The sequence below is a fragment of the Folsomia candida genome, unplaced genomic scaffold (genome assembly GCF_002217175.1).
Source record: "Folsomia candida strain VU population unplaced genomic scaffold, ASM221717v1 Fcan01_Sc001, whole genome shotgun sequence".
Classification (NCBI taxonomy): domain Eukaryota; kingdom Metazoa; phylum Arthropoda; class Collembola; order Entomobryomorpha; family Isotomidae; genus Folsomia; species Folsomia candida.
Window position 1 is genome coordinate 15141750 of NW_019091193.1, and position 25471 is coordinate 15167220.

At 39.8% G+C, this 25471-nt stretch overlaps 2 protein-coding genes across 15 annotated transcripts in view; one reads left to right on the forward strand and one right to left on the reverse strand.

Moving 5' to 3' along the window:
• Positions 1-25471, reverse strand: part of LOC110843030 — a 42856-nt gene that overhangs the window by 7014 nt on the left and 10371 nt on the right. For 4 of the 14 annotated variants that reach the window (XM_035857706.1, XM_035857747.1, XM_022088939.2 and 1 more), the window contains 8 exons: positions 19679-23928; positions 18380-19193; positions 17810-18269; positions 17605-17702; positions 14610-14695; positions 4395-4715; positions 2538-2577; positions 944-1086 (listed from right to left, as the gene is read on the reverse strand). In XM_035857706.1, the coding sequence (XP_035713599.1) occupies positions 944-1086; positions 2538-2577; positions 4395-4715; positions 14610-14695; positions 17605-17702; positions 17810-18269; positions 18380-19193; positions 19679-23416 (5700 nt within the window). In that variant the 5' untranslated portion in view covers positions 23417-23928. Of the gene's footprint in view, positions 1-943; positions 1087-2537; positions 2578-4394; positions 4716-14609; positions 14696-17604; positions 17703-17809; positions 18270-18379; positions 19194-19678; positions 23929-25471 lie in introns of those variants that run through there. The other 10 variants (XM_035857752.1, XM_035857718.1, XM_035857712.1 and 7 more) reach the window with 9 other exon arrangements.
• Positions 5107-8758, forward strand: LOC118438059 (exonuclease 1-like). Its single transcript, XM_035857769.1, has 3 exons — positions 5107-7916; positions 7982-8191; positions 8277-8758. The coding sequence occupies exons 1-3, from the start codon at positions 7893-7895 to the stop codon at positions 8634-8636; spliced, it is 594 nt and encodes a 197-aa protein (XP_035713662.1). The 5' UTR covers positions 5107-7892; the 3' UTR covers positions 8637-8758.

Here is a 25471-nt window from a genome sequence, read left to right on the forward strand (position 1 = left end):
TATGCGCATAATCAGAATATGTAGGTATTAGTTGTAGAAAAGCGTAATAATGAGCATTCCAATTTTTAAACACACAAATAGGAACGGCAAAATTGAAGGTGTTACGATTTTCATAATAAGGCAAGAGTCAAGCATAGATATGTACATATTTTATATAAATTATCGCGTTTCTGGAATAATTATATTTCAATTGTATCACGAAATATAACGATTATATTTCTGAAACAATAATACTCACTGCAACTTTTTAAATAAATTGGTCTAATTTACAGTTTACACAATACGTGTACAGTATACTTATGTATGCCAACATAGGTAGTTAACACTGAAATCAACGTATGTATAATTACTGAGGAGTATATGTATCTACTTGTTATGAAAAGCTTCGGTTCATTTTCTAGTTTAAATAATCGATCGTCATTTAAATTCTAAATCGTTCTTGTTGTAACCAGTCTGTTTTTGAAGGTTGAAGCCAATTGAACTAGTTAAACGCTTATAAATTTTTTAACCAAGCACTTTTAATGTAAAAGAAATTACATTAATAGAATACGTGATAATTTTTGGTAGTATTAGATGGATAATAAGCAACTTGCAGTAAAAAAAATAATGATAGCAGTTAATGCTAATCCATAAAATTTAAAATAATCCCTGGTTCGGGATAAGACAAGAAAATTAAATAATTTATAAGGATTATCAAAAACAAGACGTATTTACATAACACTTAACCATTCGTTCAATCTAACAAGCAACGGTGTGTAACAGATCATCAGAGAAGAAGCGAAAATCAACCCACAAAAAACTACAAAATTTCACTAATCTGATTAAACTTTTCTGCTTTCGGTGATAAAGAAATGGGAGGCAAGATACATGTTAGTTTAGTAAGTCTGTCTTTGAGAGACGTTATCAGAAATAATTTAATTTCACCCAGAAGTAAAAATCATACCTTAATTCTGGACACGGCCTCTTCTGCCTGCATCATCCTCGTCGCCTTCGTGGGTTGTCCTTCGCATGTCAATTGTGTGGAGCCTAAATATCTCGCACGAAACAGCACTCCTTCAATCAGCACTGATGGTGTTTTAAGAAAATCTGCATAAAAGAAAGTCCATGATTTAGTGACCTTCCTTCTAACCTTTGACCTTTGGAGGGGAGCACCACAACCTTGCACTCAGATATGAATGCCCTTTTGGAACATTGTACTTTCGATTGTCATAGGGTGTTCATATCGGTGAGTGCAAAGGTTTTCTCCCTTCCGATTAGGTGCAGAAAATCACTCACCAGCACGAGTGCAATATTGAGAAGAAAGTTATGTTGCAAGTGACCCCAAAAGGAAACATCAGAAACGCAATGGAAAGTCAGAGTGAAGAAAGATATTGTGAAAGAAGAGGAATCCGCGTGAAATATAGAAACAACAAGTTGTATTAAACATTTGAAAAAAGTTACAATTTTGTTCTAATGTATTTACTATTCATAATTTATTGAGGGGGTTTTCTGTGATCAAATCCAATTGATTCACCCACATAACACTGTCCAAAAAGTCAGAACTATCTTAACAAGTGTAAAATTATATCGACGAGCAGTTTGGTCTGAACTGCAGCAAAATTTATTTTACATATCCTACTTTCATCAACCAAAATCAATTATTATAATTTATTATGTAGATTTACATAATGCATTAAGTGAAGCCATCGTGAGACCTTAATTTAATTTGGCAGATAGTGAAAAATACTCTAAGGCTGCACAGTTACTCTATAATAATATGGGTGTATATATATATCGCTATATCCTCTGTGTAACATCATGCATCTGAACTTATGGTTTGAATCAGAATGTCGGGACAGCTTGGTGTATACGAAACAATAATATATAATCTGCAACTTACAAGGAGAGTTTCAAGATAACTTTACAAATAGGAGAAAGCGGTTTTGGAAAAGTGTAGGATGGCTGAAGAAGAGTCTGTCGAATCGACTCCTGCTGTACTTAAAATGCTTCATGGACGCCTCCTTTCTCTCACACACCAAAGTCTGATAAAGCAGGAGGAGAGCACAATATAATAATGGAGCGAGCCCATTCTTTCTCGGCACAAAACATTACAAGGAATGCAATTGTCTTGGTTTTGGAAAGGGATAGGTGCTGGCCGTGATAAAGAGAGAAAGAGGAATGTATCTCTAATCTTGGGGCAACCACCACAATGCAATTCAACTTTATATTATTATCAACTCCACCACCACCACCACTGCCTGCCGGCTGCAAGAACTCAAGAACTGCTGCTTCCCGAACATTCAACATTCTTTCCATCACCACTGCCAGTGTAAACCACCAACCATGATGTAGTTAGTGTGGAGAAAGTGAGCAGGGTCTGGTTAGGACGATGGAGGTGGCAGACTTACGTACCGAGAAAAGCACTAGCACACCCATAGACTATTTCCTGAGTGAGAATGAAGTGGATTGGACTGGTTGATAGAGTAGGAAACAAGAGTGGAAGAAGTGTATGGCTCTTATACATATTACGTCAGGTTAAGGATAATATTTTACTTTACCTTCCTTGCTCCGTTTTTTCTTGGCTCCGTCCTTCTCCTGCTGCAGCACCATCCAGCACATAAAACAGAAAAAAAGCAAGTCCACATTATTTATGCACATCTGGGATCAAACCATTGGGAATAGTGTAAAACAGAACAACAGGGGTGGGCAAGATAGTTTGGTCGTAAGATACAAGATACAAGATAAGATACTTTCTAGGATAAGATATAAGATACAAGATAAAAGATACATTTTGTTCAAGTACACAAGATACAAGATACAAGATACTTTCCTAAAGATTGAGTAGTCAAGATACAAGATACAAGATATGTATCTTAAGATACTTTTATACTAGATAAGATACTTTCTTTTTCTAGCTTGGTATTCATGCCCAATTGGTCATGTTTAATAATTTAAACGAAAAAATCTAGTGAGTACAAAATTTAAAATCATTCTATAATCATCCTACAAATTTTGTAGCCAGTGCTTATACTTCGAAAAATTTCGAAAAACTAGAACTCTACCTAACATACATATTTTGAAGAAGTTGGTATTATTTTTACAATATTCCCTGCTTATCTAAACCCTATAAGATATATACACTAGTTCAGCGTAGGTACATATCATGTAATGTGCATGTATGTGTACAAATGTACTAGTACACATGAACATATATACATATACATATATATATGAATATATGTACATATGTATGTAGAAGTTTTTTACAAATTGGCAAAACATAAACTAAAATTCACCAAATTCTGGTTACGACAAATTCATGGTCAAATTGACTGCCAGTAGTACGAAATTGACTTTGACTTAAGAATTTTACGGAATTTTTAGAAAAAGTATCTTGTATCTTAACAAAACTATCTTAAGATACTTTTCTGCCAGGCATATCTAGATAAGATACTTACACAAGATACTATCCGACTTTCTAAAAGATAGAAGATACAAGATACAAGATACTTCTCTGATCAGGCGACCAAGATACAAGATAAAGATACTATCTTGTATCTTTTATCTTGTATCTTGACCAAGTATCTTGCCCACCCCTGAGAACAACCACCATTTTCTTCTTATCAAACAAAACCTGTGACTCTTTTCAGCTGCTCCTCCTTCACTCTAATCTAAACGTTCCCTACGAGTTGAATACGAATGCACTGCATTACGCCAAAGCTACGACTTTCCCTCCATGCAATCCATTGCTGTCCCTCCCAAAAGTGTACAGCATAGTTTTTAATACATTCTAATGTTCTTCGTACGATATACACCAACAAGTGTGTGTATTTTCTCCAGGATTATGGTTCTACTTTCACCCCACTTTTATCGTGGTGCTCCCTCCCACCCATTGTTGGCTTGGATGGGTTTCGACTCGAATGTTCATGCATACTGCATGTAATATTAAAACCGTTGTAGAGCAGTGACAGCGTCAAGCGGAAACATGAACCTTTTACAATACACACTCACAACCAAATTATGTATGTACATACTTCAAATCCAATCACTTTTACTCACACAAACCATAAATCTAAAAGTATCGATTTAAAAATTATGGGTGTCAACTAAAAGTAAATTTTATGATCATGGGGGAGATGGAGAAACCAAGCTAAGATGGATTGCAATTTGATTCAAAAACAGTAATTGAAAAGTCATCAAACTGGTGAAGAATATAAAGCATTGAGTTATATCTGTTCGGCTGAGAGAAAATTAGTGAGTAAGACAAGATACGTTTAAATATACATAAATATGTAGATAGGGGAATGCTGTTTGATGACAAAAAGTATTAAATAAATGCTGAAAACGTTAGTGAAATTAAGTAAAGATGACACACAAAGAAGGAGAAATGGAATTGAAATAGAAATGAGATTGACCTTTTTGGACTTATTGGAGCCAATTGAAGGGGCCAATTGCACTTGAGAGTCGTCGAAGGAGGTCGAAGGAGAGAGAGGGTGGATCAAATGCTGGGATGAGGAGTTGATGGTCGCTGTCGAAGAGACATTGTTGGCATTGGCGAAAGAGTTATTAATGGCAGTCGTGTTAAAAGAATTAGACGAGATTGAGTTGCTCCCTCCACCGGCGATGGAGGCTGAGGTCGACAAAAGTGGAGCTTGGGAGGGAGATGTTGCTGACTTGACAACTCCTTTGCTCAGCGATGGCAAGAGAGTCCTTGACTTTGGCTTTTTCCAGTCCTTCTGCCACCATCACAGTACAAACTAATTAACTATTCCCCATTCACTCACTCTCCATTCCATGTAAATCATTGTATCGCAACATTAGAAACATTTTAATTTACCAAAGCTCTGACGAACACATTTAAAACATAATAAACAGTTATTTCCAAAGACAAAGACAATTATACTCGTAATAAAAAAATCAATTTAATCAATCAAAATAAAGCACATTATAATTTGAGATATGCCACACACATAAATCGCAATTAGAAAGTTATACAGTATTGACGTCAAAAGAAAATAAGCTGGAACTTCAGAGCAAAAAATAGCGTGCCGAGAATAAATAGTGCCGAAGAATACAAAGGAAAAACAATTGCCACCATAAGCATCCAATTGATTGCACTCCCCGCTTCATTAATCCGATATTCTGTGACTCCAATAATAGTCAGTAGTCAGTCGGATTGGAGTTAGCACAATTTCATTCACTGTGCATCCCTGTACAATTTATCCGTGTAGTATAATGCATATATAATAATAATAGCCATAACTGTCGCTCCTGCTGTGGATGCAAAATAACCACAACATTGTTGTTTCTATTCCTCGACCATTCCCTCACAATGGATTGAATAAACATTGTAAATGGCATGAATCCTCAGAAAGGTGTACAAATATTTGCCACCCTAAGCTGTACCATTTGTGGAGACCAAAAGGAGAAGGAGTGCTAGGGAAATCGAGAGTGGAATCCAGAAAATCTCCACACAATTAGTTTTTCTGTCTCGGCCATCCTGCAGTTGTTGTAAATTGTAAGCGAGGGCTGAAGGGGCTCAGCAGAGGAAAACAAACAGCTCAACCCTTGATGACATTTTGCATCATAGAGGACAGAAACGAAGAGAAAGTAATTTATCAGTGTACGTTCCGGGACGAGTCTACGTATTCAATCGACGAAAATGGAACTCTACACAATACTCGATCCTTTCCATTCTATTGGTCTATTCCACTTCCTACCCTCCTGCTGCATACCGCATGAGCTAGCAATGTACATCTCACAAGTACAAAACACAACAGTCTATAACCCTTCAGCATACGACCATCTTTGTCACTTTTCAGTCCACCAACAAGGAAACTAATGCAATTGCTTTCTTGATCACAATCCTGCGAGTGAAAGAATGTCAACCTGATTTGGTCTGTCGGACTTGTGGCCTAGACGATAAAAATGAACTACCACACACGCCGACGACGTCAGCTTTCGATTTCCCACCCTGCACTTTACACCGTTTTCATTGTATTAACATTTTGTTGGGCAGTGAGGCACAACAGCTACATACATCACCACACCATGCATGGTTTGAAATTCGTTGGTTTGATCATGTAGACTAACCAATACATGGAGAAAGTCAGTGCATGTGTGTATACGGGACCCAAATCATATCATTTAGAAACGAAAACAAACAAAATCGTAATCACATCATGTAACAATCTGTTGTTCTAAATATGAGAATTCGCGAGTTCTACAGATTGCAAGAAGTTATTTCCGATCTACTGAACAAAGTTCGCATTTCAAGTTTACAGTTCATATCACAATGATCTGTGTCTCAACAGAACGTTTCGTTTGTCATTAGTGTCAAGAACAGGAAAAATTTTCCCCTGCATTAATTTTTGAGTGGTGCAATAAATGTCAGATAATATTAAGAGTGGAGCCAATAACAGTTGATCAACCAGATCAACGAATTAGTTCCACAACAACTATATAAATATATTTACTTATACATAGATTTGACCACGCAAACGTAAATATTTACTAAATGACGAATTAGGAATTTTTATCAAACTTTGTCCTAAAAATTAAAAAAAAATCAGGCTAGTGCAGAAATGTGGAGGGAGGAAAGGGAGGAAACGTAAAGACGAATTCAAAATACATATGGACGGAATATCGATTTTTGCTTATTATGTATCGGCAACAAATGTTGCTTCCACTCAATTTGTTTGGTTTGGTTCTTGGTTTGGTGTGCAACATGCTCACGCCAAGCGGCCAGACCTGAGCAAAGTCCAAAGTGTTCACCTTTTGCTGTGTGTACGTTGTAGATAAGTGTGTACACGGAGGAAGAGAGCGAGGGTTGTCAGAAGGCAAGGAAACTTAGGGCAGGATGAATTGATATTCAAGAAGTTTGATGCGAGAACTACAGAGTTAAATCAAGATAAGAAAAGTCGAAAATTCAATTCAATTCATGGAGAAAATGCGGAAGAAATGGCTTAAATTTTGAAATTAAAATGTGGTGGTAATTTATATTAACCAAAATATAAATCAAGTTAATAGTCAAAGTAAGACACGTCGGGGTTGCAGCTACTGCATGGCGCGCGTTGTTTACGCATTCCCTACCAAGCAGCTGAAACGTTTTGCCTTCGACCAACTCGAGTAGGGAAGCCTGCGTAGTGCGATGCCAGCGGATATTTCATTTCTCTCTCTCACTCGCTCGCTTATTGATATCTCTGTGCGCATAGTTTTTCTTATCCCTTGATTTTCGTGAAAATTATTGTTTACTTGGGCCTAGCCCCCACCCCCCACTTGATAATGGGTGTGCCTGGCGCCTTCCCCCACTTGAAAATGAGAAAAAGACGAGTCCACATTTCGAATTTTAAGGGTGCGGCTATTGCTATCGATATTATGGGGTAAGTTTTATTCATTTTATTTTTAAAAAGATTAAATTATTAATCAGGCAATGCCTTCAAATAAATAATTCTCTTGATCAACACAGATATGTAGTAAAAGGACATTACAGAGTGCTGAAATCTGCAGGACTTGCCGATGATAATACCCTTCCAGAATCAACTGCGGGAATAATTTCTTCGGTCGAGGACATTGTCCGAACTATTGTGGATGCTGGATGCACAGTCTACCTAGTCGCAGATGGCAAGAAACTTCCCAAAAAGGCCAAAGAGCATTTAGCAAGGGCGGCACAGAGGGAGAATGACATTGTCAAAGCCGACTACTGCTTCCGACTTGGAAGGAAGGATGAGGCGAAAAAGTATCTCGCCCGCAGCACCGTCATCTCTCCAGCTGTGGTGGATGGATTAAAGGGCATTGCACAGAAGTTCCCCAACAAGTGCTTCTATTTCGGAGCCCTCTTTGAAGCCGACTCCCAGCTGGGGTACTTGGCGCAGCGGAATTTGGTTGACATTGTCATCTCCCACGACTCTGACATGTTGCTGTTTGGATGTTCCAAGGTAAGAATTTAAACATAAATGAGAAGTTATGAATATTTATGTATATACTTTGTTGACATTGTCAGGTGCTGTTCTCTATGAACAGCAAAGGCTGGGGGAATTACTACAAGACGTCGGACATCCCCACCGCCCTGGGATGGGAGGAATACCATCACGAGAAATTTGTCAAAATGATGATCCTCGCTAAATGCGACTACGTCAAGAACATTCCTGGTATTGGCATAGCCAAGGCGCAGAAGATTATCGAGGCGACGCTTGACCTCTCAACTAAATCGGTAATAATAGTATGACATGAACTGAAAATTAAAGTGGTGCAATGTCTGACAATGTCAATTTTATTATACAAATATAATTTTCTAGATTTTGGCAACTGTTGTAAAACTCTTCCCCGAATCCGTCATTCCAGCTGAGTACGCCAAGGATTTTGACGAGGCGTACCTCACGTACCTCTACTCTGCCGTCGTGAATCCCATCAAAATGGAGTCAACACGAATCAACACACCTCCACCCACGCTCAGTGATGATTATCTCCGTTTTGCCGGCCGATTTCACAACAAAGTGGACACGACGGACATTGTCCTCGGAAATATATACCTCAACAAAGGGACACCATCTCCACATGTGACCCTCGCCTCCAACCTGGACAAACCTCTTTCCTCCAACTTGCTTCTTCCATTCCGAATTCGAGGAGAAGAAACAAGTAATGGAATTCCATGTTGAAGAGGGAGAAGGACCTTGTCCGGATGAGGACGACCAAGAGGAAGAGCACCCTAAGGAGTATCCCTGTTTGGACTGCGACAAAATTTTTTTCTCTCTCTCTAAATTTGTCCGCCACGCGGTGGTGCACACAAAGAAGAGGCATTTCTCCTGTGAATTGTGTCTACGGTCCTTCGCCTTCGAGGCTTCACTTGTGCCACACATGCGCATCCATGAGGACGCCAGAAAATTTAAGTGTGGTGTGTGTGGCAATGCCTTTAACCAACAAGTATTTCTGGACAACCACGTTGCTGCCATTCACGGCGAAGCCAGGCCTTTCCAATGCGACGAATGTGAAAAATCATTCAAGACAAATGCCGGCCTATTTCTTCATATAGGAACTCACTCTGAACAAAGACCCCACCAATGTGACGAGTGCGATCTTTCCTTCAAACGGACCGGCCAACTTCAACAGCATATTAAATCAATCCACACAAAAGACAAGACATATGTCTGTGATGTGTGCAAGAAGGCCTTCAGTGACCCATCCGCTCTTCGCAACCACAAAGCTACTCACAGCGACGCTAGGCCTTTTAAGTGTACAATATGCCCCAACAAGACGTACAAGACTAATAACGGTCTTTGGATACACATGAGAAACTCTCACCCTGGCCATGTCAACAAATCAAAGGTATTAAATATTTAACTTAACTGAATAGATTATTAATCGGCAAAGCCGGGGTATAAGATGTTAATTGTTGTAGGGGAATGCCACAAAACGCCCAACCACGGCCAAGAACCCAATGGTGTCCCCCAAAAAGACCAAGAACGTGCTGACGCCCAGCGCTGATACGAATAAGATCGTCACATTGAGTCCACAGTTGGCCAAGGTATTTATAAACATAATCACATTTGTTCAAGACAATGTCTCATAATTAGCATGACCGCGTATTATTTGTTTGTACAGCTTCTTGGACAAAAGATGATGACTCGTGATGACATTGTCAAAAGTTTTGTACAAATGATTGAAGCGCAGCATCTATATGACCCACACAACCCTCTCTACGCAATTGGAAATCCTGACATTGTCAATATTCTTGGTAAAATAATTTGCATCATAAATATCCAATTTTGAAGTATATATATTTCACAATGTCATTTTCCAATCTTGTTTAGGCGTGCAACGCTTCCGGATCTCTGGACTTTCCGCCCTCCTTCAAAATCATTTTAATTGAACTATTTTTTTTACTTTCTTGTGTCCACTAACTTTATGCTTGAGCGTTGTGTTGCTCGTTTAGAACAAGCCTTTTTGCTCACATAATTAAAGGTGTCATTAATTAAGGAAAGTATTAAAAAGTTGCGTTATTTCTACTACATATATACATACATCCTAACTATATGTATAGCTAAATATCATTATTATGCTTACAGATAAATTTAAACACGTAAAAATTGCCGACTGTTCATAACGAAAAAGTTTTCATATTTTATCTGAATTTGTAAATGTTCCATTTATTTTGACCTTATTATTAATTGAAAGGGGTTGGTTGGGCGTGCAGGGTTTGGAAAGGAAGGAGAGCAATAAATGAGTTTAGATAGTTTCCTACTTTGGAGAACAACAGTGAAAGCAACTCTCATGAGAGCCACCGAGCTAATGAGCATTGATTATTTGGAGCTTCTGCTACATACAGCAGCACATCCCTCCAGCAGCAGCAGCAACCCGTATACAATCATGATGATGGTAGGCAATTGGTAACCATATATATGTGCACCTTTCCCGGAATCCACTACCAGCGTTTACCCGAAAACTAACTTTCTAGAAAACTCTAAAGTTTTATTAGTTGGAAGTTTACGAACAAAAATGTGGAAAAACATTGACTTGGACTTAGATGGAGCGTTGTGTTGCTCGTTTAGAACAAGCCTCATTGTTCATATAATTAAAGGTGCTGAGGCGCCATTAATTAAGGCAACATTTAAAAGTTGCGTCATTTGTACAACATCCGCACAGGTATAACTATTATGCAGACAATTAAATCTAAACACATAAAAATGGCCCTCCATCCTGATGGTGGAAAGTTTTCATATTTTGTCAGAATTTGCAAATGAATGACTATGCATCACTTTTGAAACTTTGTAAATAAGTCATGCAGCTGAAAACTTTATTAAATTCGTTTTACTCCTATATAAAATATTGCTTGTGATATGTCATGTAACTAAATATATACATATCCATATTTTGTACATAAATATAAACTTTGTGAAAATAAGAGGTTCATATTAAAACAATTATTCAATTTAATCGGCTGAAATTAAATCAACGAAAATGACAACATAACTTGTGCATATGTAGGTAAAATAACATCTAGGCCAACTTAGGATTACATAGTTCATGAGCTTATTAGGAAATTGAAATGAAACGTGTACACGTTCCCATTTAAGTAATTTTACAAGTCAGGTCTTAATACCTTGATATGAAAATGTCCTAAATGCGGTGTGAAAACGTGCAAGTCTCCTGTTTGAAAAATTTTTGATGGTAGATATTCAAATAGTTTGCTCAAAGTTTGTTCGATCATATCATATAACCGTGAAAACTTGTTAACTGGAACGAGGGGCATCAATTTCCTCTTGGTTCTAAGCTTTCATCATGAAGTAGACAAGACTCATGACATGCTACCATTCAGAAAAGGAATAAGTGACTTTTGTCTACATATGCTGCGAAATACATGAAAATAACTTTCCCCTTTTCTAGAAAAAAGTATCAGTAACAGCTAAGATATATGTATACTCGTCTCAAGAGAAAGGTCCTATCCATATACTTACGTGGGATTATTTTATAATACGAATGTACAGCACGTTGGTTGCATAAAAATGAAACTCATGGACATTCTGAGAATGTTTATTCTCAAGTATGTGGCTGACGATACTTTGGGTCTGATCACATAAATTCTATGAAACAGCACACTTTTAGTGTGAGGGAAAGCTAACACCCTTTCAAGAGTGAAAACAATTACTTGTATCGGTGTTAAATGTCAACATTCTCTTTACTCGGAAATAGGACGAGTAAAATGTAAATTCCGCCCAATAAATTGCTCCCAATTTGCATATCGGGCAAGAAACGAGATCAAAATGCATGTAGTATGTATCAAGGATACATTTTATAATGCACCTTGTGAGAACGAATGATGCATAATCTAGTTTTCTTCGTGTGGCTCGAAATCCTTACTTGAAGGGGGAGAAGCAAGTATTGCAGATTCATAGCACCACACCACCCTGGATTGTGTGTACGTATTTATATGTGTAAGTGAGTCTTAGCAAACAGGAAAGTGAAATGCTATTACGATATCGTTTTTATAGAGTAAACAAATAGCAAACTCCCCACAGCCAAATACATTTTGGTAAGTCAACAAAATTACGGCGTCGAATGGATATTTCTTGGCACTTACGGCGGATTTACCAACCATGCTACCTGAGGAATTCTACCCTAATTTTGGATCGCAAAGCCTGCTTGTGTGGCGCTAGTTTATCTCTGACAGCATCCTCAAAACCATTTCACCTCCAGCATTGAGCATTAAAATGCTGGAGTCAGCCTCACTAACTCGATTTATTATACTTTTACGGGAAGAAAAGTAGTCACCACCACACATTCTCTCAATAAATAATTCACGGTTTAAAGGTTCTCACTTAACCAAGAGTTCTTATCCGAGGTGCCGACCATTTTTTAAAAATAAATTAATGTTAAGATCACACACAATTTGCGACGTACACAATTCAATCTTGAGCGATTTTATTTATTTCCCATGGAATAAAGGTTCTAAGCTGAAATTTAAACTTTGCATCAAACTATGAACGTAATAGCGATGATATGTTAGTACCTGTTGTTCCGAAATAAGGACTCGCTATATATTTCTCGCATAAGATGGTGTTTGGCAATTAATATTTATCACGCCCTTCAGATTACTAATATTTATAAGAAAACTTTTTTACCAAGAAAACCCAAACATCCAAGTGTTATTAGATATGCAAGTCATACTTATGTGTGCAATGTACAAGAAGCGTTTAAGATGTCACAAGCGTTCACAATATTAATTAGGCAAACTATCCAACATTGTGCAGAGACCAACAAAGCTGTGAATTTATAACAGAACATTAAATGAAGGAAATGGTCGTTGAGTTTGAAAGGACACATTTTCTCTCAAGCGTCGCTCAAGCTGAAGACGACGCTAAGCTAAGCAATAACTTTGTGTGCTTTCTTCTTGCTCCTGCACCCAAGCGGTGAAAGCTCATCATGAATTCAGCATTAGTCTGCCGGAAACTATGTTCATTTGATCAACAGCTGAACGCGGTATGCATTTAAAAAATTTTCGGTGGGTGGGGAAAGCCCAATAAATTAGATTCCACCTACCATGCACTGCACGCTACACTTTCTTTATAGATAATTGGCTTAACAGAGGGTAACTTGGTTAAAAACGATAAAAATAAATACGCTGCTTTCACTTTTCCTACTAATTATGCAATTGATTCAATTCATATACTAATTTTTTTCTGGTTATGATTATTGACTGCTTCTAACTGCTGGTTTTCACCAAAATGGCACATTATGCACGTTACATTAACGATCCAACGGATTACAAAATGTGCGCACAATCAATCAATTTTCACTTTGTTGGTAAAAAGATAAGCATATTAAAACTATTACGATTCACGCTATGTGCACACGTCTTACAAAAGGTGTAAGATTTATGTATGCATCATCATCATCATCATCATCGCGCCGGGTTCTACTTTCCTAAAACTTTCTACCGCAGTACTTAAAAACGCTTCGTATTTGTTTTATGAGACCAGAAATGAGCAACATTCAGGAATCTGGAGCCATTCTGTGATCTATAACATGAGGGTAACATATGTAGCATGGCGAACATAAGAATCCGTTCTCCAAATCCGGAGGATGGTAGAAAAGCCATCATTGTAAATTAGTATTCAGCTCACTCACAAATCCCACGCTTCGTTTATGCTACTTTTCAACAGCAGGCAGCGCAAGAACACACTACCGTCCAAACCGTCTATTTGTTCCCCCTGCTCCACAAATGAACATCTTTCATAAGAATACGCTGATGTAATGATGATTATTACAAATTCTTGCTTTTCGTTGGCTTTCTCAATTTTGTATTTAGAATAAACTTGGACTACATATATGCATCCATATGATGGCTACTGACTTGTAGATACACATGTATATCCACCCTATATTCACATGTTGTTAGCACATTTTATGTCCCTGGAACATTAAACTAACGCCATTGAGAATTGAGACACACTTTCACTCACTTATTATAGAGTGCGTTCGTGAACTGCTGCCACCGAAGAGGAAAACCTCCAATCTCATTTCCACGAAATACTACGGATATTAGCAGAGCTACGGCGACAGGATATTAGCATGCCAAATGAAAACGAAATGAAATACCTGCATGCATACGAGTCATTTACATCTCCACCGCCTTCCCACAGCCGTGGTACAATAACAACTGCTCACCTTTTAATCATCGTCAGTATATATTAAAGTGTCCGCATTGTTCAACTCTTCTTTACGCAATCACTAATGCATGGAAATTGAAAATTCAAAACTGAGCCAAGTTAATGCGAAAATCGGATGGAGATAATCTGCCCCGTACATTTGTTTTTAGCCCTGTCTACACATATACCTTTATGCATATACAACCGAAGCTACATATTTAGATGAACCTTGGCTTACGTTAATGAGATATACAAAAGTACAACTCAAAACGGTCTCTTCAGAACAGCAGAGGACGACTGACTGTAGATTGGGATGCGTGACAATTTGTGTGTTGTACTTTGCAACAAAAGCAAAATCAAGAGAACGTGAACAACAACTGCAGTCGTCCAACAATAGTAAACATGCTTTGCTTCGAGCCTTGGGAAATTCCTTAATGACAGATTTAATGAAGTGAAAGCGATTAGTGTGAGGAAATATTCACCCACCTTTTCATCAAAGAATCCACAGTCGTCTTCGGTCCTGGTTTGTCCTAACAATCTGTCCGTCTCCGTATCGGTATCCGTGTTTGCATCTGCATAACAAGAGTGTAATGAGCATTGAGGGTAATGAACTGTAATCAGTGTAACGATTGTTCTAACTACTTTGGTAACTATACTGTGGAGCTGAGCGATCCTAAAAGCTCCCACTTTCATATGAACAGGCTCAGTCTGCACCATTCTTACCAAACTTTCTCCTCATCAAGTTCATCTCTCTTTCGCTCTTTCTCGCTTTCTCTCTCACACTCGAGTTGAGAAAGCCATTTCAATTGCCGGGGTTATAAAATGCCAAGTTGAATATTATATTGTATTGAATATTGGTCAATTTAGCCAACTGCAAATCCCATCCACTCGACTTTATTGCTAGCAGATGGTCAAGTTCTGAAACCAGCTTGGAACCTTGTCGGGAATTATTGCCCTTACATATAAACAACTACATTAGTGCATGGAATGAGTGGTGGGTGATATAACGAACATTAAATTCCGCGAAACTATAGCTCTCTAATAGTTTCTAGAAATATGTTAAGCAAACAAAACAAAAACTATTACAATTCGTTCCAACGATATTACCTTTCCATTTTGTTTCGATACTTGGTTCCGTCTTAACACTAATTAAAAAGCCATGCTGCTTTGAGAACCGTACCAAATTCTACCATATTGCAACCCTGCTAAAAGGTACCTACAAGAGTTTGCTCACAAAACATATCCCTGGCACTTGCACTTCTAAATCAGCACGACGATGGTAGTGAAAAGGAAAGTAAGTAGGAAAGGCTAGTTTCCAACAATGGTAAGAATTTTCTTTTGTTACAGCAACATCTGTTAAATCTAAGACTGAATTTCGCTGGGCACTTCATTGACCGTGTGAACGGTGGATGGATACACTGACTCTTTTCCGTCTGTTCGTGGCTGGTAAACTCGGGCGCTAGATACGTATGAGGAAGGAAAAGAAAGATATGTGAGAACAACAAGGGAAAGAACTCGGGATTTTGAACGTGAGCTGCCAGTAAACTTTTGGTCTATTTCCTTCATTTTGGAGCATGGAGCAGCGTAGCGTGACGCGGACCGTTTCTAAAGAAAGTAATTTCACTCCTACTACCCAACCGACCATGGCATAAATGAAGCACATACGTACGAAGCGGACAATAATAATATAATCTTCAGTTGGAATCGTGATCGTAAGAGTGGGGAACAATGCCACCGGTGTATATCCATACATACACTCATACGCGCATGGGGTATACACCCTCTAAAACTCGCAGCTTGTATGTGGACCCTGCACCAGATTTATATGTAATGCGATTTTATAATGCTACTTCCCATAATAGAATGCCAAAACTTTCCCACCCCATGAGACTAAATGCATTATAGCAGTGCGATACCTTGAAAAATAGAGTCAATAACAATTTTTAGACCTGCTTTCACACTTCACCTTCCACATTTTGTAAAGAAAAGGGAGCCATAAATTTGTATTTAGTTTGACTCTGTCTTTCCCAAGTCATGTCGTAATCAGTCTCTTTCCCAATTTCAACAGAATTCTAACACAAAAGAAGTCCATTTTATGTGCATGTACCACAGGAGAGACTGGAATAAAAGTATATTTTATTTTTTCGGCCACTCGTAAATATGTAGCTGAAACAAAAGTGAGTATATTTATGTATCTCGAATTAATTAGCGAAAATAAAGTTTGCTTTTGGACGAAACAAAATATGAACGTAGTGTTTTCAAATATGAAATTCTAGATTACTGGTCATATTTCTGGGTTTGGTAACATTGGTTCAACCAACTTCAAAAATATAATGTGTATATATCAAACTTTCCCTGGTTCAGCTCCGGCACATGTGTATGTAGTGCACTGATTGCTGTCAGCCAGTGGTGCTCACTCCATTTATCTAACTCTCTCTTCGTGATCACCTTCACTTCGCTCCCTATTTCGCTAAAACGGAAATCCATGTTGCTCACCATCATCCGCATCCACCCATTTTAATCCCATATTAAGCAAAGTAAGTATGTTGTTCGCCTGGCTGGTTATGTACAGCCTCCGTTTTTGAGATACTTGAAAACAACTACCCTCTTCTCGTTGAAATCTCTTTCGCAGTTCTGCATTTCCGATCTCGAAACCAACACTTGAAACATACGTGGATGATATCACTTCCAATCATACTTGTATTTGGTAAAAAAAACAACCTCATTCACATGGCTCTTAGTGGTTGGTCAGCAGTTCATCCAACCACGCTATAAACTATAAACTACAATACAGAACAATGAAGGAAGGATAGAATGGAAAAATAAATTGTGGTTCCCAGAACCAATTTTTCATCATGATCCAAAAAAGCAACCCGTGCAGCTCGTAAAAATTATTGCCCACAGCATTTTCTTCAATCCTCTATATTTCTATAAAATATTGTGTTCAATGTATTTCCCGAATTTCAAATGCAACCTTGTTCTTATTGAATTTCTGTTCATAACAATATTTCACACACAACTACCCTCTTTCTGAACCCTCTCATTATTTTGATGCGATGCCATGCAAGTTTCCAATTCACTCAAAGCGTAATACATTCATCGAATATTATGTACAATGAAGTAAAGCATGCATGTATGGTGGCGAGATATGCGAAGAAACCTGCAACCACTGCACGCCTCTTCTGATGCTAACGGGAATACTAGATATGTAGGGACGGAGACCCTGGTATGTGTTTCATTATGTATTACTCGCGAGCCTTTATTTCTAACCAAGCGAAATATTTTCGCTTTTCATTTCAACGAGTTCCTCTTTTGGAATTTCAATATTCTCAGCGACAACGGTTCAATCCGTCACTTTTTATTCCACATTTTTTCAACACATTCTGATCTCAACTCTGGACGAGTGAATCCACTCTAATGGATCTGGACGAGTGAAAGTTAATGCACTCCTAACGAAACAGCATTATTCCATTTATCTTACCATCCTCAGGAGCGTCATATCGCTGCTTCTTAAGCAGAGGGTCCTTTGCACCTTGCGAGTCTACCCTGGGATCCCGATTACGACCGGATCTAGGATTCCTAACAACCGGGAAGAAAATTAAATAATAGTCTTACACTATTTTTATGGCGAAATACGCATAACAAACGTGTTTCTCCAAAAGCTTTAAAGTAATTCGATTTCTTACCGAGGAACCCAAACAGGCGATGAATCACAGATTAGAGGCACACGTTCTTGAGGCCCAGGAGATTGTTGGACATCTATAAGACCAGATCTCGAATAAGAGCTACTACAAGGTGTGGAGACCGCAATTGGGGTGGAGGTGCTGGCAGATGAATGTCTCGGTTGGGGCAAAGGTTTCGCCTTCTGAATCGCTTCTTTGATGTCCTGGATGACTGCGGTGACGGAGGAAGCTGAAGGGGGTGAGCTTGATGTCGATGGCTGCATTCCTCCACTTGAGGAAGATACGTTCCCGGCTATACAAATAGATTCGGCTCTGTTTTCAGTGTGGGTGCAGGAGGACGACTGATGATCAAAGTTTGTGACATTCTTTCCAGCCTCTGGGTTTGTATTCCACGAACTACTAGGATAGTGATTGTTGTCTCTTATCATTGAGCCAGGTGCTGGCGAGGGTGGCGGTGTTGGTCCTGTTGAACGCAGGTAAAAATGTCACATTAATTGGTGAATGATCAAATAATTCATACTGGTTTACACAAATATGCATTATATCATATATTTATTATTTAAAAAAACATACGCATTGGGTCTAAGGCATCCAACTCTGGATCATGATTGGCTGGAACGGTCTCTTGTCCTCCATCGTTCATTGAATCCTCTGGCTGTGAAAACGGATTTTTTCGTGAAACCGCCGTTGTTAATTGGTATGGTCCATTCAGCCTTCCACTGCTGCTACCTCCGACAATATTGTTGAGACCGTGTGAATTATTTGACGCAGTTTCTGGTAACTCGGTTTGATCATTCATTTCAATTTCGGTATCGACTAGAGTTGCACCCCCTCCGTTTGGTTGACTTTTATGACTTTGTTGTGAAGCTCGCATTTGGATTTCTTTTTCAATTTCAGAGATTTGTTTTTTCATTAGCATAAGTGTTGGGTTTGGATCTACAGAGTTAATTTTGTTCTCATCTTGGTGGATATTCGCAATCAAATCGTCAGAATTTGACCATGAGAGAATGTCGCTGGCACCATTGTCTGGTTTCACAATATCAAGAATGTTTTCCTTGTTGTCCTCACGATACAATTTGGCATCGGGTAGCGTATCAGCTTGTCTCTTTGTGAAGCCAGACTTAATGTTACTGCCACCCATCAAGTAACAGTGGTCCTCCTGAAATTCAACATCCACTTCAATTATATCTTCATTCTCGGACTCATTTCCTGATGACAGTCCATGTTGTTGCATCACAACGGGTCTGGACACGGGTCCACCAGTACGACAAGATGAATGGAGTGAGGCTTCGTAATCCAGTGAAAGTTCACTTTCCAGCTCATTGGAATCACAGTCGTCTGTGGTTTCTGGAGAGAGAGCAAAGTTTCGACCACCGCCACGTCCAACCTAAAACAAACCAAAAAATGCCCATGAAGCAATCAGACTCATCACGTATAAATACTACGCCACATGCCATGCCATCCACATCAATGTGCGGGGTGTGCGTGACGACGCGACTTTGCTGGTGAGGCTAATTATTATTGGTAATTAGTACTTTGGTAGATTTATACATGCATACTTACAATGATATAAAAACAATAATAAAAAATACTAAATGTGCATGTAGATAATATTAGAGATATAATAACACTAGTTAATGTGCATACGTGCTATGCTACGTAGATATATGAGAAATTAAAAGTTGGATAGGCAGAAACTAGGAATAAAAACAGCAAAGTATGGCAGCAAGCATAATATGATTTGGAAGCCGTGTGTGGGTTGTGCAGAGTGGTGATAAATGACATGGAGCAGATGGGTGAAAGTCGTTGTCGTAATTAGACAACATGAGGAGCAAGGAGCGACTGACTCTACATATGTGTGGAGAAACTTACTTGGAGACCCACTTCAGTTTCCCCAAGATCTGTTTCCGTGTTAGTGGAAGCAGTTTCAGCTTCAATATCATTATCATTTATATCTCTTCCGGGATCCCCTTGAGGTGGAGGAGATTGAGATTGAGACCGAGAATGAGTTTTATTAAGAGAGGAGCGAGGAGAGCGTGCGGAGGAGGAGGAACAAGTTGTGAGAGATTGAGACGTTCTGCTGCTGTGATATTGTTGGTGTGGGGAATGCAGCTGTGGTAGCGAAATTTCTTGAAATGAAATCAGCTTGGGTGAGCCTTTTTCATCACTTCCGTCCCCATCACTGCTCCCCAAAAGGAGAACCCCCCGTCGCGGAGGCTTCTTGGGCGAACTTTCTGTAAGCAAATTTCCAGCAATGTCACTGGCCAATCTGGAGCCAACGTACGAATTCCCAGTCTGTCTCTTCAACATATAGTCCAATTCATCAAAACTCGCTTTATCGGAAAGAAAATGGCCACTGCCACCGCGGCAAATGCTCTGGTTCTCTCCTCCACCCACGTTGAAAAACTCTTCGAGAACCTTCCTTGTTTCACTAAATTCATAGAGAAAGTCTTGATTACGTGGGTTGGTTGCAGAGGATTGCACCACTTGAGTTGGATTTGTCATGAAATTATCCTCCAGCAAGTTGCAATGCAGAGAAGAGGAAGAAGCGTGTTGTTGTTGGTCTAAGGACGAGGAGTGGGGTTGGCTGTAGGCAGTCGTGCTGGTGACACAAAGGGATCCACCTGGTCGACTAGGTGATGACGATGACGCCTCGATTCGAACCAGTTGATCAGTGTTGCTGGAGGTGGTGGTCGTGGAAATATTTGCTGTCATGGATGGCATGTAACCCAAGTAGGATGCTTCGCTTAACATTTCCCCATTCTTCTTATTACTGCTAATAGAGTGAGATTCAGAGTTGCTGATCGTGGGTAAGTCGACATGTACTGATGATAATAATTCATGATTAGTTCCAGCCACTAAGTTTGATTCCGAGTAGTCTCGGAATGGGCAATGTTGTTGTGGTTGTTGCTGCTGAGATCGAGTATTTTCTTGACTGGGTGTTGAAGACGAGGAGGAATTGACACGTTGTGGGAATCCGGGAAATCGAGCAGAGAAAGATGAGACTGGTTGAGAAGGCGACAAACTTGGGCTGATACGGTTATTAGTTCTGCTGCTAGAATTTGAGCAATCGTTAGTGTTTGTGTTATCAAGGGAAGAAGAAGACGATGAGGTTGCAGCAGCGATGGTTTGATCCAGAAGGGTTTGTGGATTGGAATCATTAATTACTTGATCATTCTCCCGACTTACTGCAACTCCCAGGTCAACGTCAATCAGATCGAAATGCGTAGTCACTGGTTGCACTGATTGCTTTAGGCCGTACCGTTTTGGTGACATGTCGTACTCTGCAATTGGAATATTTCCAATGAGTCTCCTCGTACCACAATTCGGACTAATGGTCTTAAAATTTGTGGTGGAGAGAATTGACGTGTTGGTGCAAACAGACGCGGAACATTCATCACTTTCATAACCGCTTGGAGTGGTATTTCCATCTCTGTGAGATGCACAAGGAGAGCATTCTGAGGGATCCATTACATTATTCGAACCGAATATTGTGGATCTTTTATTATTGGATCGTTGGATTGTATGCGCTGCTGCTGCAGAGGCACCTAAATGATCCTTCTTGTCTTTTGAGACGACAGAAGAAGCTGCTGCTGCTGCTACTTCTGCTTGGATTTGTCTTTTCTTGGAGCTTTGAGATTCTACGCTGGTGTCATGCTCGTCCCCACCGTCGTAGCCACCAGTGTCAGCAACCACTTGCTCTTGCCACTCTCCAATATCGTCAAATACCACTTTCCCGTCCCCAACCACAGCTTCATAAATGACGGGCTGGGTTCGACACGGACTTTCCAATTCACCATGTAACAGGCTACTACATTTTTTGTCTGCTACTGCTGCTACTCCTGATGCTGCCTGGGGCCCCCGAGCGGTCAACTTTTCAATGGATCTTACTTCAGAAGCAAAAACAGTTTCTCTCAGAGTCAGCGGCGAAGTTGGCGAACTGTTGTTAAGTTTTGGAATGTTTCTACATATTCGATGGTTTTCATCAAACTCGGAACTTGTGGACACCACTTTTGGGTAGTCAAAATTGCCATGAGCATGTCCACAACATCCACATGACGTTGCTCCCCCTGTGCAATTGATGTGAGCCGTGGTACCTCCAAAGGATTGACTATGACTGAGATATTGTTGTCGGCTCCCTGCAAGCACCTCTGTCGCTCTTCGACATGTCGTGTGGTTATTGGGTTCCCAAACCAAACCATGGGGTGGCAAAACAACTTCTGTGCAATTGTTGCTGCTGGCGGTGGGGGTGGTGTTGTTGGAGCTACCACAACACTGGTTATTCGAGTGGTGGGGACAACAGTGGTGGTGCTGCTGTTGGTGTTGATAATAGGGGGTGTGCGAATGAAGAGATTTTTTGCGCATTTTGGTGGCCACGACGGGTAAAACAGAGGGAGCAGTTTCAGCAGCCATCATTTCGGCCGCAGAAATTGTATGTGAAGAGCCTCGATGTCTGCGATTGGCTCTTATTCGATTTTGCGAGTAGACTTCACGACCACCAGCAATTTCTATTCGAGAATCACGGAGACTTCCCATGGAGGGCGATGGGAGAATTTGGGATGATAAATTTGTGTGCCCCTTAATTCCACCAGTAGTGCCGGAAGCTACACGATCACGGATATTTGCTACTGGAGACACGAGACTGAAATCACTCGTGCTGTGAGTACTTTCACCACTACTTCTACTACACCCACTCCCTATCCCATTGTCAAAATTATCCTCAACCGAGTTGTGCTCCATCTTTCGCGATGGTCCTAATAATATAGGCTCGTGTGCTGCTGCAGTCACAGGTTTTGCACTACATAGCCCAACGTTGTCGTTCGGCGGTGGTTTATGCGATGATATCACAGAAGACAAGTTTGACTCTGAAACTCCACACGAAGCCTTGCTTGTCTGACTGGTGGAACTGCGACACTCGGAAACACTCCGAGGCTGATAGTTTGGAAGAATACTGCTGGATATATTCCCACTTTTATTTCTATCACATTTATGGTAAACCTTTGTCGACGTTTTTTGGTGATTGTTTGTGTGACTTTCACAGTTGTTGTTTTTCGAAGGGGTAAATCCAGGTGTGGTTGGTGGATCCGGATCCGTGGTCGAATGAGAGAATAAAGCGTGCTCGGAATGATTTAAAGTTTGGAAACTGTTTGTCCACGAATAATTGTCACTGTTGGCTGCCGGATTATTATTTTCATTAATAAGCTGTGTCTGGTGAGAAGAAAATACGGTAAACTCTTCTGGATTCCACAGGCTTTGCTGAGAAGATGATGCGGAGCTTACTCCATCGTTAAACTGGTTCGAGTTGGAAGAATGTCTCCTGTTTGAGTATTGGATTAGACTGTTGTTCGCGTTCTGCGGGGATAAATTGTTCGAGTTATTCACTACTTTAAGGTTCGAGTTGGGAGAAGGCGAGTAGTTGGTGGACGTCAGACAAAGGTCTGAAGCATAGGTGGTTGAGTAGGATGAAGGAGAGCCAACGAGAGTGGTGACGTGTTGAAGGGAAGGGGACAGTGACAGCGAGGATGCTCTGGGCTTGCACTTGGGAAAAATTCGATTGATGTGATCATCTTCACTCCGATTGTTGTCTATGTGGTTTAGCAGATAACTCATGGCGCTTTCACTCGCACTCGCTTTTCTTCTTGTAAGTCACCACACTTACTCACTGCTAGTCCTCCACTTTTTCGCTGGCAAAATCAAACTCAACCACGACAATGATGATGCGAGTGAAACTGTACATGTTAGATTTACAAGTCTCAACATTTAAAAAAACTATCATGTTCCTCAGTTTCTTTCAATCTATAATTTTACATGATGAATTATTTTTTAAGCTTGATTCACCACGATCAATATACTGATATAGGTTCAAGGTGTAAAATCCCAACAAATCCCATTTTCACTTGAGAACAGCCCAGATAAACTTCTCCCAACAGAACTTTTACCATTGCGCAATTAGTGGATGAAGAGAGGAGTGGATGAGTGTCAAGCAGTTCAGTACTTGTTTTGGATGAGGAGAATGGACGTGGAAAACAACTTCAAAGACTTCTCGTCTGTCCGATCGAGAGCTCTTGTGATGGAAGGATATAGTAGCAACGTCCTACAAAATTACACTCGTTTTTCTCATCCTAAAAATGGAAACAACGGTTTAGACATTAAATGAAGGCATCTTTGAATACTTGTTTTCCAACTAAATACAAATTTTTCTCCATTGTTTTGGAACCGTCATTTATATTCCAGCCATCCTAACTAATGTCTTTGGGTATTTACGAGTATTTAAGATGTCCATTTTATTTATGTGAGCATTATTGTTTCACTTGATTGATTTAAAGGACGTGCATGGATTTACTTTTTTTTTTTTGGAATCAGTCAATTTGTCTACCGCTAGCCTGAAGGAGCTGTCTTTCTCAGGGTATATAATTTTTAAACATGTCCAAAAAGAAAACCTGAAAGGATTTCCGAACCATCTGGGGCTTCGTGAGCTTACGTACTTGCAAACAATTAGGCCCACCTGGTGCAATACCCATACTTTAAGTTTTTATAACACTTGTAATGGGAGCGGCATTAGAGTTTCGTAAAATCTCGCCGATTTCCCATTTTCTTCATTATTTTCATTTTCTCCATTACTCCTAGAAATTGCTCCTAGAAAGACTTGGGCATAATCGCATCCAATCATGAAACAGGACGAGTCGCTCGTCGACTGTTTCGCTCAAATTCCACAAACATATTCTCCAAGAGCACTTGTGCAGTGAGGAAATCAGTGAAGCTGCCAGAGTGAATTTCATTTTTGTTCTCCTCTTATTAGGGAGCAACCTTCAGCGAAGCATGCTTTCCCTCAGCTATTGAATATTAGTGAAGCAATGCATTGAATTAGAATTTGCCTTCCCTTCTTCTTTCAGACATTTGCCTAGTCGGCAGAGATTTCGCTTCGTTGGACGGACTGCCTCCGTGATCGCTTCATTTGGGTTGGAGAAAATTCATGGCTTAACAACCTCACCCGTTGATAATGATAAACCTCTTTTCTTTGGTGAACTATGAGTGAAGGACACAGTTATATCCCTTTTATGTTCCATCCGAATCATCATAAAGGCTCGTTACACTTCAAAGAAACTTGACTGGAACAATATCCCATCCACTTTCCTGTCCTTCATATCCTCCGTTGTCTCGACTCTTGATTGTGTATCGCAGGGTCGCCGTCGCCATTTCTCCCTCACAACATCCCTATTTATAGTATGCATGTACGTATCTACCATCATTCTCCAGCTAGATAGCTGCTCGTCATCCCCATTACAGACAAGAGACAATGCCCACCACCAGCAGAAACAGTACGCGGTTGGCAAAACAGCTTCTGGCCGTCCACTTTAGGTGTCCTTTGTATATTCGTCATTTCAATTACTTTCTTTATAAAGGGAAAGGATAGTGCCCACTACGCCGTATGTCATCCCTGCCTGCCGCAGAGCAAACAGAGCGCATCAAGTTAAACTCAATCTTGTAATCTACAAATGCATGCACGCATCATGAACGTCGGGAACTCATGTTTTATCATGTCAGAACTATGTATGGGTTACTCTCGTCTAGGTATGATACTGCCAAGCAGTTTCAAAATGGTGTGTATACGACCAATTGTAGAAGGAAATGCCGAATTAATTATGCTAATCTTATTTTCATTGT

Coding starts and splice junctions, on each gene's coding strand:
- LOC118438059 (XM_035857769.1), top strand. CDS start 7,893: ATGTTGCTGTTTGGATGTTCCAAG. Junction 7,917..7,981: donor TGCTGTTTGGATGTTCCAAG/GTAAGAATTTAA, acceptor TGACATTGTCAG/GTGCTGTTCTCTATGAACAG. Junction 8,192..8,276: donor TTGACCTCTCAACTAAATCG/GTAATAATAGTA, acceptor ATAATTTTCTAG/ATTTTGGCAACTGTTGTAAA.